This window comes from Emydura macquarii, unplaced genomic scaffold (genome assembly GCF_026122565.2).
Source record: "Emydura macquarii macquarii isolate MOO-44397 ecotype Brisbane River unplaced genomic scaffold, CSIRO-AGI_Emac_v2 contig_1253, whole genome shotgun sequence".
NCBI classification, from domain to species: domain Eukaryota; kingdom Metazoa; phylum Chordata; order Testudines; family Chelidae; genus Emydura; species Emydura macquarii.
Window position 1 is genome coordinate 30,954,572 of NW_027131390.1, and position 13,435 is coordinate 30,968,006.

Consider the following 13,435-nt stretch of genomic DNA (forward strand, 5'->3'; position numbering starts at 1 on the left):
AGGAGCAGGAAAAGATTCTGGAAGTGCCTGAAATGATCAAATTAGAAACAACAAGTATTCAAGTTGAAGAGTTAGACTAAGTCTCTTTCCTGTTTATATGGTAGTTATTAATTTGAGCAATAAATGCATTGCTAGCTTAGCTAGTAAAATATAGGCCGTGGTGCTTTCTGCTGTGTTTTTTAACAATTCTTCAATTTTACTGCTAGCACACATGCAGGGCACTGTGGTCCTTGGTAGGCTAATCTTTCATCTAAACTAATCCTTCAATTATTTCAGTGTCATACAAGCACTGAATAAAAGTTTATTTGAAATGAGGCCATAAAGTATAAAAACAACTGTCTAGGAGTACATAACACTCCAATTTTCCAGAGATGTAAATATAATGCAAACCTAATCTAAGCAATTTTAATAAAAAGTGGTTTTAAAAAGGGATATGCTCTTGCTATTTATCTTTGGCTAACTATATACAGATATAGATGTACATAGATTAACGTCAACTTTATTTATAAAATAAACTATGTTTTATCCAGACTTATAATTTTATTTCTTCCTAGTATTTATCTTTAGAACATTACCCTCATCTCTTTAATTATTGATATGAGGTTAATTCTGGACTTGTCTACACTCTGGTCAATCTCTCCACTCTCACTCTGCCCCCAGTATAGACATGCTGTGTCAGTCAATTGTACAAACGTGGCTTACTCTAGTTACAGACTAGAGTAAGCAGCACCAGTAATCAACATAAAGGTTATCAGTGCAGCTACACCAGTGCAAAAATCCCCAGGGTAGGCAAGGCTTAAGGGCCGAATCCATATCCCATTGACTTCAATGAGTGTTGGATCATGCACCAAATGTCTTTACTTTTTCCTGGAAATACAAAGCCTTTCACCACTAGATGACCAGTTTAAATCCAGCCTACTCAGTAGTGACAGATATGTTACCATGGGCCATCAAACAAATCTCTGTGAAAATTGTTTGATCTCGTCGTAATTCTCAGTGGATTGATAACTTGATGAGAGAATTAGGATAAAAACAATACACTGTACACATTGGCTTAGTTATTTTAGTTAAGCTATACCATGTTTCCCATTCATCTGATGATTTTTTCAGATTGCCAAAGGTCAAGTATAAATGTGGCATTTACAAAGTTTAAATACGTGAATTCTACAAAAGCTGTTTAACCTTATGAAGAAACAATAATCATATTAGAATAAATCCAAATCCCCCATCATCAATGTATAAGATCACTAAGTTTCATTAACAAACTGGCATTAACAAACTGGCAGATGATTAATATAGTCAGTTAGGCAAAACCCATTCTGAAACCATCCACAAACTGCACAGAGGATTATTTGCAGGATTTTGCTACCAAAGTAAAAGCAGCAAATCATGGCTGCCCACCTGGCTGCAAAACCATACAACTCTGCACTGGGAATGAGCTAATCAACTTGGTCTGCATTAATACAACATGGAAATCATGCACCCACTGCTTAAAAGAACACTCCAAGGGTGAGATGCCTCCCTGATAGAGTTAATCCCCTTCACATATGAAGCCCTGAAAAAACATTTAAGTCACCACCTCTAACATAAATCTATGCTCCTTCTGACTGGTGAAAGCCAGAAAAGAATAATTCCATTTGCAGGGGATGTGGTTGACACCTCCTCCAGAGAAGCCACTCTTGGCCTAGACTGTGAAGTCACTGACACCAGTGTGACATCATTCACACCAGTATAAACTCAGATTAACTCAACTCATCCTCAGCTACTTCCCCGCCCCCACCAGAACTAAGAGAGGAGAAAGATAAGGGCCACACTGAAGACAGGACCCTCCCACTCCAGGACTATGGTATATGTGTATAAAGAATTCCTGGTGTTTACCAAAAAGGAGATAGGGCAATCAGCAACAGCAAAACTGATCCTTCAAAGAGGTCTGCTGGTGGGGTGGAGGAGTGGTATTAATTGATTTGTTGCAAAAGATTGCTAAGAGGCAATATTAATTCAAGTAAAACAGACAGAATTAATTCACATTTGTTTTTTGGAAACCTCTCGCACAGTGAAAGAGAAGAGCTAAAGCCTCTGACATTTTTGTCACAAGATATTGACTACATTTGTGCCATTGTGATAGATTAGGTGAATGTAGACACTTAATAGTAGACTAATAATCTGTAGATCAGCCCTATATTGCATTCGAGAATATCAGGTTTTAAAATTGTTGCTATAGCAGTGTCTATGAGCCCATATTGCTGTTGATAGCCAAGCACTTTAAATTTACAGCACTGATCCATATGGGGCTGTCATTTCTAGGAATCATAGCTGCTATGGTAAGCAACCAAACTTGAGCCATCACCTTTTAATGTGTGCCTTTAATATTTTGTGAAATAGGACTGTAACTGGTGCAATAGAGAATGTAAAGAGCCGTTGGATAGCAATGAGTTTTAATGCCCATCATCATAGGATGGGTTTGAGCTTCTGACCAGACAGCAAAACACAACATATCCTATTACTGGTGTGCTGAGCCATCTAGCTCTGAACTGAATACATGACAACAGAAAAGGTACATCTACACATCAAAAAGGTCTCAGATACTGACAAACAGTATAGAAATTACCAAATTGGACCATTAGTCCTTTTAACTGGTTATCCCATCTCTGCCAGTGGCTAGTATCTAATCTTTAAGAGAAAGGCAAATAAGCTCTTAATATATCTACTGAGTATGCAGCTCTGTATGTGGCAGAAAAATAAATCCTTCCTGACCGTCTTAGCATTGCAGTAGAATCTCAGAGTTACGAACACCTTGGGAACACATATTGTTCATAACTCTGAAATGTTTGCAACTCTGAACAAAACATTATGGTTGTTCTTTCAAAAGTTTACAACTGAACATTGACTTAATACAGCTTTGAAACACTATTATGGCAAAGAAAAATGCTGCGTTCTGTTTATATTTTTAGTAGTTTACTTTTAACACAGTACTGTACTGTATTTGCTTTTTGTTTTTTGTCTTTGGTGCTGCCTGATTGTGTACTTCCAGTTTCAATTGAGGTGTGTGGTTGATGGGTCAGTTTGTAACTCTAGTGTTCATAACTCTGAAGTTTTACTGTATAGGTAAAATGTATTAATAGTCATAAAATAATCCAGTTCCCTTTCAAATTAAATCACAGAACTTCAATCGGTAATCTTTCTGTAATGTATTAAAGATTTAACCACACACCTTAGCTGCCAGAGCTCAGTGTTGTGTAGAATTACTGCTGTCCTTTGACAAGGTGATGCCTACTATAATCTGATCTTTACTGAGGCTCTGCAGAAAGTAAAATTCTCATGAACAATTCAATACTAGATACTGTTTTTTGTCCCTAAGCAAATAGCAGTAAACAAGAAATAAAGTATCATGGTAGTATAAGCAGTCAGATCCTTTCTCAGGGACTCATTGCTTGACTTGATTCTGTTTGCGCTTGAACCATTAAACTGGCCTTATACAGTGACCTAACTGCATATGAGAGCTGACCTACAGAAAACAGAAATTACATCATTAGGCAGATCACCTACAAAAAATCATTTTAGGGATGATCTACACTGCAAGAGAAGGTGTGATTGTAGTGTGGCTTTAATCTAGCCACCCTGGGTAACAACAGTAGTGAAGATTTGGCAGCATGGTTTCAGCATAGGCTCGCTGTCCCTGCACAAACCCCTGGAACCCTGAGTACATTCTCAGGTTGCTAGCCTGTGTTCAAGTTTGTGCCATCAAATTTTTACTATGATAGCTTTAATCTAACTAGCAGTGGTAGCTAACATGGGTATTTCTATGCGTGCTACAATCACACCTTCATTTGTGGTTTAGGCATACCCTTACCTTGCACACTTTGAAACAAGCATTCCATCTCAATCAATCCCAGTATATGGGAATGGAAGTAGGAAGCAACAAGATCGCATGAATTTCTTGCATTAAAGTGTGGTTAATTCAGAACACTACACCCAGCCACCAATGCTGACAATATGTGCATGATCAAGGAAATTTCTCAGCTCAAAGTTAGGTTTAACTTCAGAAATACTTCAAAAGTCATTACTCCTCCTCCTCCAGGTTGGCATATGTTCAATTCTAGTGAAGTAGGAACTGTTTTCCACTGGTCCTATGAAGACAATTGTTTTAATTAAGTTATTACTGCCTTATGGACATGTTTGTGGAACTGTTTCACAAGACTATTGTTTTGACCAGGTCATGATGGCACAGAACTTGTCCTGAAAACCTTGCACAGGATTCCTTGTGATTATAGCCACAATTCCCTGTAAATCTGGCCAATTGCCTTCATCTTAACAATTTTAGAGAAAAATAAAACTTTGACTGTCCATTTACTGTGTGATACACTTATTTTCCTTACAAAGCACAAAAGCGTTTCTGCTTGGGGGAAGGAAACTAAGATGTTGGCATACATATTCTGAGCTTTTGTATCTCTGGACTTCTGATAAGCTGTTTAGTAATTATCCTCCTGTCCTCCAGGCTTGTCTTTACAAATAGGAACTGGAATTTATGCTTTAATCAAACAGTGTCATTTTAAAAGTACCATGATGCACAAGAGAAAACATGTTGAGTACAGACTTTTATTGTGATCTACCTTTCTAGAAAGATATCATCATCATATGGCAAAGGAAATAGAGGCTTTGTTGATCAGTTGAATTTAAATACAAGTGTAATGTTATTTTAACTTTGTAAACCCAAGACAACAAAGCTTGAAGAGACAGGAAGGATACTAAAGGAAATGAGACTCCTCTGTAGGCTGCTTCCCATCTCCATGTATGACCACACTGCATATTACTTGCTTAGCAAAAGTCCTGTGCCTGGCTAAGCATAAAATCAAAAATATCCTTATTCTGCCATACAGTAGTATGGTTCCAGTAAGTAACTGCCAAATGTGCTTTGCTATTTAATGTGAATTTGGATTGAACTCCTATTCAAAGATCTGTTATTATTCAAAATCCATCAACATCCTCAAATGCTGGAAGTCATAATATATATATTTTTAAAAAACAACCATCACCCAAAGCAATAATTAACAAGAGGGAGGTGGCTTTCAGTCTGCTTTCGATGCTTCTTATGCAATTCTGACTTACTTTCTTAGTCTGGAGCATTTCTAATGTTCCCTGCTGGAAACCATTTATCAGTTTAATGAACAGATTCAAGGAAGACTAACCATAGGAGTGGAGGAGGGATGATAAGATTCCTTTGTTGCTCACATAGTATAACTATCCAGATTTCAGTAAATCTGACACCAAACATTAAATTAACTGAAAACCTCATTGAGTTGCGCTTTCACATACATACCAAACAGCCTGTGAAATGCCTTAGATTTTATGTCCAAATCCATTAAACATATTGCAGAAAAAAAGGATAGCAAACGCATGGTTGAATATATGCACAGAAAGCTTCCATACTTTGTTAACTTCATAGCTGAATTGATCCACAGGGTGCAAAGCACTGAGCACACTAAATGGCATGGCATAGCATAAGTGGAAATGGAATTGCACGCCAAATGAAATAGGAATGTTTGAAAGAACCTTAGCATGCAAGTTATTTTGTGATTCAGCTTCTGTACATCTAAGCACGTGAGGCTAAGTTAGTCAGTGATTACTACTTGTGGTATTTAAAGGAATAGTGTTTCAGTATTGACAGTGGTTTAGAAGTTCTCTCACCAGTAGTTTAGATGTTCTCTCTTACATAATTACATGATTGGCTATACATGTATAGCCAGGCACATGCACCCTGTAGCATGAAATAACTTCATTTAAATAGTCTAAATATTGCACTCGTAACAATTTGTAATATGCTAATACGTTTCAACTTCAAATCCTGAATAAGCTTAATATGTTCTCTTCTGATAAAGCACTATGCACAACTATCTAAAGTCAGCAGGAGGAGGTTAATGGCAGTGAACTAGAATAAAACTAAATGTCACTACATCTTACTTTTCTATAAAGCCTTCTAAGTAGATAAGACATGTTCAGAAAGCTGTAAAATGTGCCCTTTGCTTACAAGAAAAAGGTCAGTTCTGTGCTAACAAATTGTAATAGGTTAGTCATAAATGATCAGATCATCAACTGAGCTACGGTACCTTACACATACTTTAAATATGGTTACAACTACTTTAGTTATAGAAAGATCCTGTTTTGCATAACACAGAGTACTCTACATATTAAAACAATCTGAATAAAAAAAATGAATATGAAAAAAGGGAGAACCATCAATTGATTGCAATGAAACCTGTCCAACTAATCACCCGTAAAGCTGCCTCTGGCATAGAGACTGACTCAACAGATGCCCAAACACACACAGTATAATTCTGCCCAGTGCACATTAGAAGACTAAATCCACTCAGCAACCTGTTTTTCAGTCTTTTGAGTGGTCAATTAAAAAAGATTTCACTACCCATTCAGATAATACCTGGAGGTAAGAGATCAAGTTAACAAAAATACTGCATTCTGGGTAATCTCCAGAGTACAGATTTGTCTAGAAAAATACAGTGTGGATGGAAACAGGATAACAGCCCACTGGATCAAAAATAAGAAACAATACCTAAAATATGTAGCAAAAATACAGTAATACAAACTCATGTACTGGGGCAGTTCTATTATACTAGAGAGAAATCAACATCTCAAGTTAGAGCAGGCAAGAGACATATTGTATTGACATAATTCTTATTATAATGTCATACAAGATTTTTGCTGTGTATCCATTAGGGCTCGAATAATTTGCATTAACAGTTTCCACTATTGTGATCCTACATGTTTTTATTCAAGTAACTTCTAACAAATAAATGAAACCAATAATGCTTACTAGCAATACCTTTGGACTAAATGGAAGGGTTAATACACTTTCCACAAGCAATTACTCGCTACTTGCTTATATTTCTTTTGAGTTGGGGCTTTTAATATGAGCTATCTGATAGATAATTATTTAATTACAAAGAGTTAAAACAATATGCTGCAATTAAGAAAGCCTGTGTCATAGGGTGAGATCCTGTCCCTATCTACACTGACTATTCAGAGACCCTCACTTGTTAACCACCACCATGTAGTTTATTTGTAATTCTCTTTCACCTCTTACTTATCCATACACCACATCATTTGTAGCATCTATTTCTCCTCAGCCATCTACCAAGGAGAGACAAGAAATCTCTCCACCTAGAGATCCGTCTTGATTCTGACTCTCCTAGCCTGCTTAGCCCCCCAGCATTGCCTCTTTCTACCCTCTGCATTAGTTGGCAACTAGCCCTTTAATCTTCCCCATACCATTCTAATCTGCTAATTAGGCACAATCCGGTCCACGAGGAGGAGGAAGAGAAAGGAAGGAGTTAATTGGTGTTTAAGTGATCAGTGCTGTCTCAACCGTTGGTTCCCAGCACTCTGTGACAGTCTGTGACAGCAAAGACCACAACAAAAAAAAAACCTGGTTCTTCATCTAATTTGGTCTTTGCTTTCTATGGGGAGGCGGGGGGAGGGCAAACCTCCCTGCCTAAATAAGAGCCAAAGTATGTAGCACTACCTGTTACTTCTATGTTAAAAGGATTCCAGCCTCTTGGAGTGAAATCCTGGCTCCCCTGAGATTAATAGTAAAACTTCACCCCATGACTGTAAAGTTGGCATTTTCCAATAATGTTAATATTCATTTAAACTTTTTAAAATACTGATCATGGAGATTGCTAACTAGCATTTTATAATAGTGTCTCATAGTGAGGCAGTACATAACACAGTCATCAATGAAAGGATAATCTTGTTACCCATATTACAAGTCACCATAAGCGGCAACATCATGAATTGCAATGTTTACATGCTATAGAGTTTAAAAGTCACAGATTTGGAAACCAACTGAGCCTATCATAATGATGATGCATGTTAATGCAATATTAACACTGTTTGTTGAGGGCCATATAGCTATACTGTACTATCTAACAGATAGTCACACTAATATTTACAAGATAAACCGAAAGGCTGTAATCAGGGAGGAGAGATGTGATTACTTTCAAAGAAATTCCCTTCTGATTCAAATCGAAACACTTACCTTCTTTAAATGGCATTTCTCATTGTAGCTCTTATGTTGCCAAGTATCTTAAGAACATAGGAATGGCCATACTGGGTCAGACCAATGGTCTGTCTAGCCCAATGTCATATCATCCAACAGTGGCCAATGTCAGATGCTTCAGAGAGAATAAATAGAACAGGTAATCTTCAAGAACTCCATTAGGGCAGCAGCTTGAGCTGTATGGCAATCTGTGCTTAGAATACCTATCACTTCTATGAGGTAATAGCCATAGCTCTTTTCATTTATACCATAATCATTTAAAAAAGATTATATGAAAAAGCTAAAATAGTTTTTGCCTCTTGTGTCCTTTTTTTAAACTCCACTTTTATATCCTTTGAGTCAAAGCACATTTTGGGTATAGAGAATATATTGTTTTTTATCTGTACAATCACATATTACATTCAGCTGATGTCTGCACCTCACCAGTAGTAATGATAGAAAGATGTTCTATAATGTTCACTTGTTCTGTAATGAATTGTATATTTCATGAATTGTAGAAAATACAATTCTTACAAGGAGTCATAAAATGCAGCTACTAAAGTAGTAAAATGCAATAACATGGAGGCTATGATTTTCTATTTCACTTGTAGAATTAATTAAGGAGCCAAAGAAAGGAAGAAATAATGTACACAATACATTTTTTCTGATTTTCAGGGCACCTTAATCTTATTTTAGCAGTTTGTAATTATACATGGAAAATTACTCAACAGAAGCAACAAAAATTGTTCACCTTCTACAGAGTCATCGCCAAAACCAAACTATAGCTATATTAACAATGGCAATTTAAACAAAATATTATTTTAATATTAATGATTTGAGTTCACATTTTTAAAAGTTAAGCATGTAGCCCTAATCTCTTAGATTTCTCTATATCTGATCTAGCCTCAGAATGTTCAGAGTCTGAATACTTTTATAACATTTCTGGAAGCTTCTTTCTACCACTAATTGTCTCTGCTTTTTCAAATTCCTAATTTCCAGCTTTTCACATTGGAACGCGCGCGCACGCACACGCACGCACAGTCGATAAATCCACCTTCCGACCTATATTATATTATTGCCCAGAGGTAAATTTGTTTTTTTTCTGATATTGTCAGAAAAATATTGTCATTCATCCAATGTGGTAAAATGATGTTTTTCCATTGTGAAAACTGCCTTTCATTCTAACAAAAACATATGGCTAAAAAAGTTAGTGAGGCTATTCTATAGTAATCCTAAGAGTCACTGCACGTAGCCCATACATACCATGGACATTTTCCTTTATAATCATTGCTGCAACTATTTTGGACCTCACTCTATTAAAGTTAGGCCTTATCCACACTGGTGGTGGCATAGAGAGTATGTTTAGCTACACACCTCTATGAAAAGCAGGCTGCAGCCATGCTGCAGTGTGTAGCTCCACATGGCAGCTAAAGGCTCTGTCAGGGAAGAGAAAGCAAGGAAAAGCAGTTGCTGCCCGTGCTATCAGAGCCTTTCCCTGCTGGATGGAGCTGCTAGAGGCCTCCCTTCTGCTAGAGTCTTTCCTTGTGGTGGAGAAAGGCTCCAGCACCTCCCTGCAGCAGCGAAAGGCTTCAGTTGCAGTGTGTTACTGGGGCCTTTCCCGGATGTCTCCTTCCTGCCAGAACTTTTCTTCACTGCCAGATCCTTTCTTTGCAGTGCAAAAAGCCTCTAGCAGCAGAAAATTACACTGCTAAAATGGCGGCCGTCTCGCTTCTGCCCCGTCTCCCTTTGGGCCTTCACCAGCCGAGCAATGCCCTCGGGACCTTAGATTCTGAGGTGGGGTAGGGGGTGTCCGAGCCCGCTCTCTTCTTTGGACACCAGCCCAGAGACCCTGGCTGACAGCAGTGGCTGGCTACTGCTATAATGCATTATGAAAATCTTCCCTCTGGGCTGTTTCCCTACCCTGGTTTCCATCGGGGCTGAGTGGCCACTCCAACGGCCAAATCCACTGCGTTTCTCTGGCTCCTGCCGCTCGAAGTTCTCCTGCCCCCTGTTCTCCACACTCTTCAAACTCTCCCAAACCTCCAAAAACTCCAAACCCTCCAGATTCCAGGAGACCCCTGCCTGGCTGGCAGGGAGCTTTTATCTGCTCCCAGGTAGCCCTTAATTGGTCTCAGCTGATCCTGACCGCTGCTGACCCTAATTGGTTTCAGCTGACCTTGGCCTCAGCTAGCCCTAATCAGCTTGAAGGAAACCTTGGGCAGCTGCTAAGGGAACAGGGCTTTGATCAGTCTTGGGCTAACATAGCGTTCTTCTACTACCCCCCGGTAGCCCCTGTCACAATAATTACATTCACTGATCTACAGAATTGTATTTATCTGACTAAGCTGTACTACCAAATGTAATCTTCTCAGAATCCCCCATTTTCAGTAGCATTATTTGATATTTATCTTTGATCAGGAATCTTTGGAAAGATGTACAGAGGAAGAGGATCAGCAGACCAGTCATTAGACAGCAACAGGCAGCCTTATTTTTCTGCAACCTCCCCCCCACTGCTGTTGGGGCGAGAGTGAAGTGCAGCAGATTCCATTGGTGGTGGGCTTGACAGGAGTTTTATTCATTTCCTCCCCCTTTTTACTGAAGTGTTTTAATACTTTGCCCCATTGGCTGCCTTCATTGTCCCTGGATGTGCAGTATTATACAGATTGTCAAGCCTCTGCTGGGAAGCATTCTGTTCCCGTCTCTCTTGCTCTGTACCCATTCGTGGCTGGTTTGTATTCATCAACAGCAAAGAGAATTTGTACATCTAAATCTATCGTTTAGATGTAAGACTCTTCAATGGTGCTATGACTCCCCCACTTTGCTCTGGGCTGTAACTGACTGCCTGTCCACAGTTTGGAAGGAATTTTTTTGAAGCATGAATGGTGTTTTCCCTTGAGGATTCTGTACCATATCAGCTGGCCTGTCAAACAGAATAGTTAGGGATTAATTTGTGACAGACCAAGCGGAGTACATATTAATCATACAGTTTTGTCAAACATGTCAAGAACATGAAAAAAGGTTCAGTTTTGGAACTAAATTGAGTCACATTTGTTTTGGCAAAACTATTTCCCTTTTTTCAAAGCGCTCTAATGGACAGGTTCCGATTTCCATGAATGTTAATTTGCTCTTGATAAAATATCTTGTATGAATAAGTTTTAGCCAATGGCTTGGTTGCAAACTGAATTCCGTGGGTAATTATACTTTATAACTTGGCACATTGGCCACATTGTGTTGCTTATATGACTGTAAATTGTTTGGGACAAGGACTATCTTTTTGTTCTGTGTTTGTACAACACCTAGCACAATGGGGTCCTGATCCATAATTGGGCTCTTGGGCGCTATAAATGTACAAAAATACTTAACTTGAAAACAGAAACTCCTGAACAGACATCCCCAAACCTTCATAATCTGACCAATTTAAGGTTCAAGAAAACAGGTTTTTTTCACAATGGCTTTCTGGATTGAACACTCCTTACTATTTGAGCTAGTATTCATGACATACTCTTTCAAATATAATCCCATAGAGAAAATAAACAACCACCTCTTTTCCCTGAGCGTTTACAAGCAAATAAAAAGGAGTTATGAATACCAAAAGCTAGAGTGTTTTTTGTCATATTCAGCTGCACTCATGCATGAGTGGATACCAAAATCCAGGGCCTTCCAGCCAGACACACATGATTCCATCCTTTTTAAAATAATGGATTTCTTACAATTCTAGTGTCTAACCATCTGTTCTATGTTAAGACAGTGCAAGTGAGAAAAGATAAACACTAAATCTCACAAGTGAGCTTAGATTTTTCAAAGGAATGTGCAATTATGATATACTCACACTACTTAACTATTATCCTAACCCTGCAGAAAAATTCTGCAATTTGAAAAAAAAACCTGAGTATTATTGTGAGATTAGAGGTAAAACAAATGTTTTTACTTCCTAACCTCTCCCTGTACAGGTATTTGATATGTGACCAGAGGGCATAACTTAATGGAACACATCCCCCCAACCCAACTCACCCCCAATAAAACCTACACATTTCCTTCTAACTGGCACATCAACATATTACCCATATACAATTTCTGGAACTTACTTCACAATACTGCAGGATGTTAAATTAAGTGTAAAAGACTGGCCATTGCATTTTAGTCTAGTGGAAATAGTTAAAGGAGTAACAAAAGTGTGGCCTGCCACCACCTCATATCCTTTAGTCAAGCAAGGATCAATGTATTGAATAATTTGTGGTATTAATGGGCCTGTTAAAATGAACCTCATGTTTACTACAATGAGCTGTCTTAAATTTTGTATCCCCACTTCATAATAGCTCACTATCAGGCTCTGCTTGCCTTATTATGATACTAACCAAAATAATGCTTTATACATCAAGGTATCAAATTGTCAAACACCTTCTAAGCAAATCTACCCAAATATTAGCATTTTCATTTTATAAGGTCTTTCTGACAGTCTAATTTGGCTGAAATAGACAGGCCTGGAGTACCAGGGCAATTGCACCTTCACTGCATTGCAATCACTTAAAATGAAATATGCTGCAGTCTTTCTAATTAAAAAACTTGAGAGAACTTGAAGCCATAAAGGTATTTCATTGATTTTTTCAAACAAAAAATTATTCTCCAGACTGTTGGAATATGGACTTTTCTTACAGTAACTGTGCAGTGGTACCGTTTTCAATAGGTTGATTGTAGATCATGAAAATAGAAGGTCTGCTAGTGTTAGGGGGCAGAGGCATATGCCTCTTCTCTTCTGCACCATTGTTCTGCTGTTGTAGAAAAGCAGTGATTATTACTGCTTCATTGAATGTAATACACAGTTGAGAACACATGATCAGTCCTTGAGTTACGTGTGTGTGTGTGTGTATTATGATTTTCAAGAGAAAACCAATTTTTTGTAATTATTGTTTATACAACTGTCAATAAGATTGTTTACCAGGATGAATCATTAGGAAATCAGGCCACATAATAAGAAAGTGGTTTATAATCTGGAGGTTTACATATCTAGGGTTTAGTTAAATTGCATGTGCATATATTTCTGGTTCATGTAGATTTGCACCATAACTTTTTAATCTAATTATATGTATATCTCATCACAAATCATTGTTTTACCCAGATTCCAGCCAAAACTATTCCACATGTCTGCGTTTTGCTATACAAGTTTCAAGAGCTTCTAATAAGTATATTCTAAAAAAGTATATTAATCCCTCTTTAGTTAAAATAGTGTCTTGCCTGCAGTGTCAATAGTCATATTGCTATTGATAGGTGTTATCTCAGGAAAGTCAGTGAAGCTTCACTGATAATTGAATATCTATAGAGTATTTGGTCTCAGAACACTACCAGGTCTAATGAAAGTCAACAGAGAGTGTTAAGAATTTATAGCTC

General features: G+C 37.9%; 1 protein-coding gene across 1 annotated transcript in view; it reads right to left on the minus strand.

The window, feature by feature from the left end:
* Positions 1-13,190, minus strand: part of LOC137153867 (uncharacterized) — a 125,854-nt gene extending 112,664 nt beyond the window's left edge. Inside the window, exons 1-2 of the mRNA XM_067549682.1 lie at positions 13,163-13,190; positions 9,971-10,132 (exon numbers count right to left, since the gene is read on the minus strand). Of these exons, the coding sequence (XP_067405783.1) occupies positions 9,971-10,132; positions 13,163-13,190 (190 nt within the window). The remainder of the gene's footprint in view (positions 1-9,970; positions 10,133-13,162) is intronic.
* Positions 13,191-13,435: the final 245 nt, after the last annotated feature.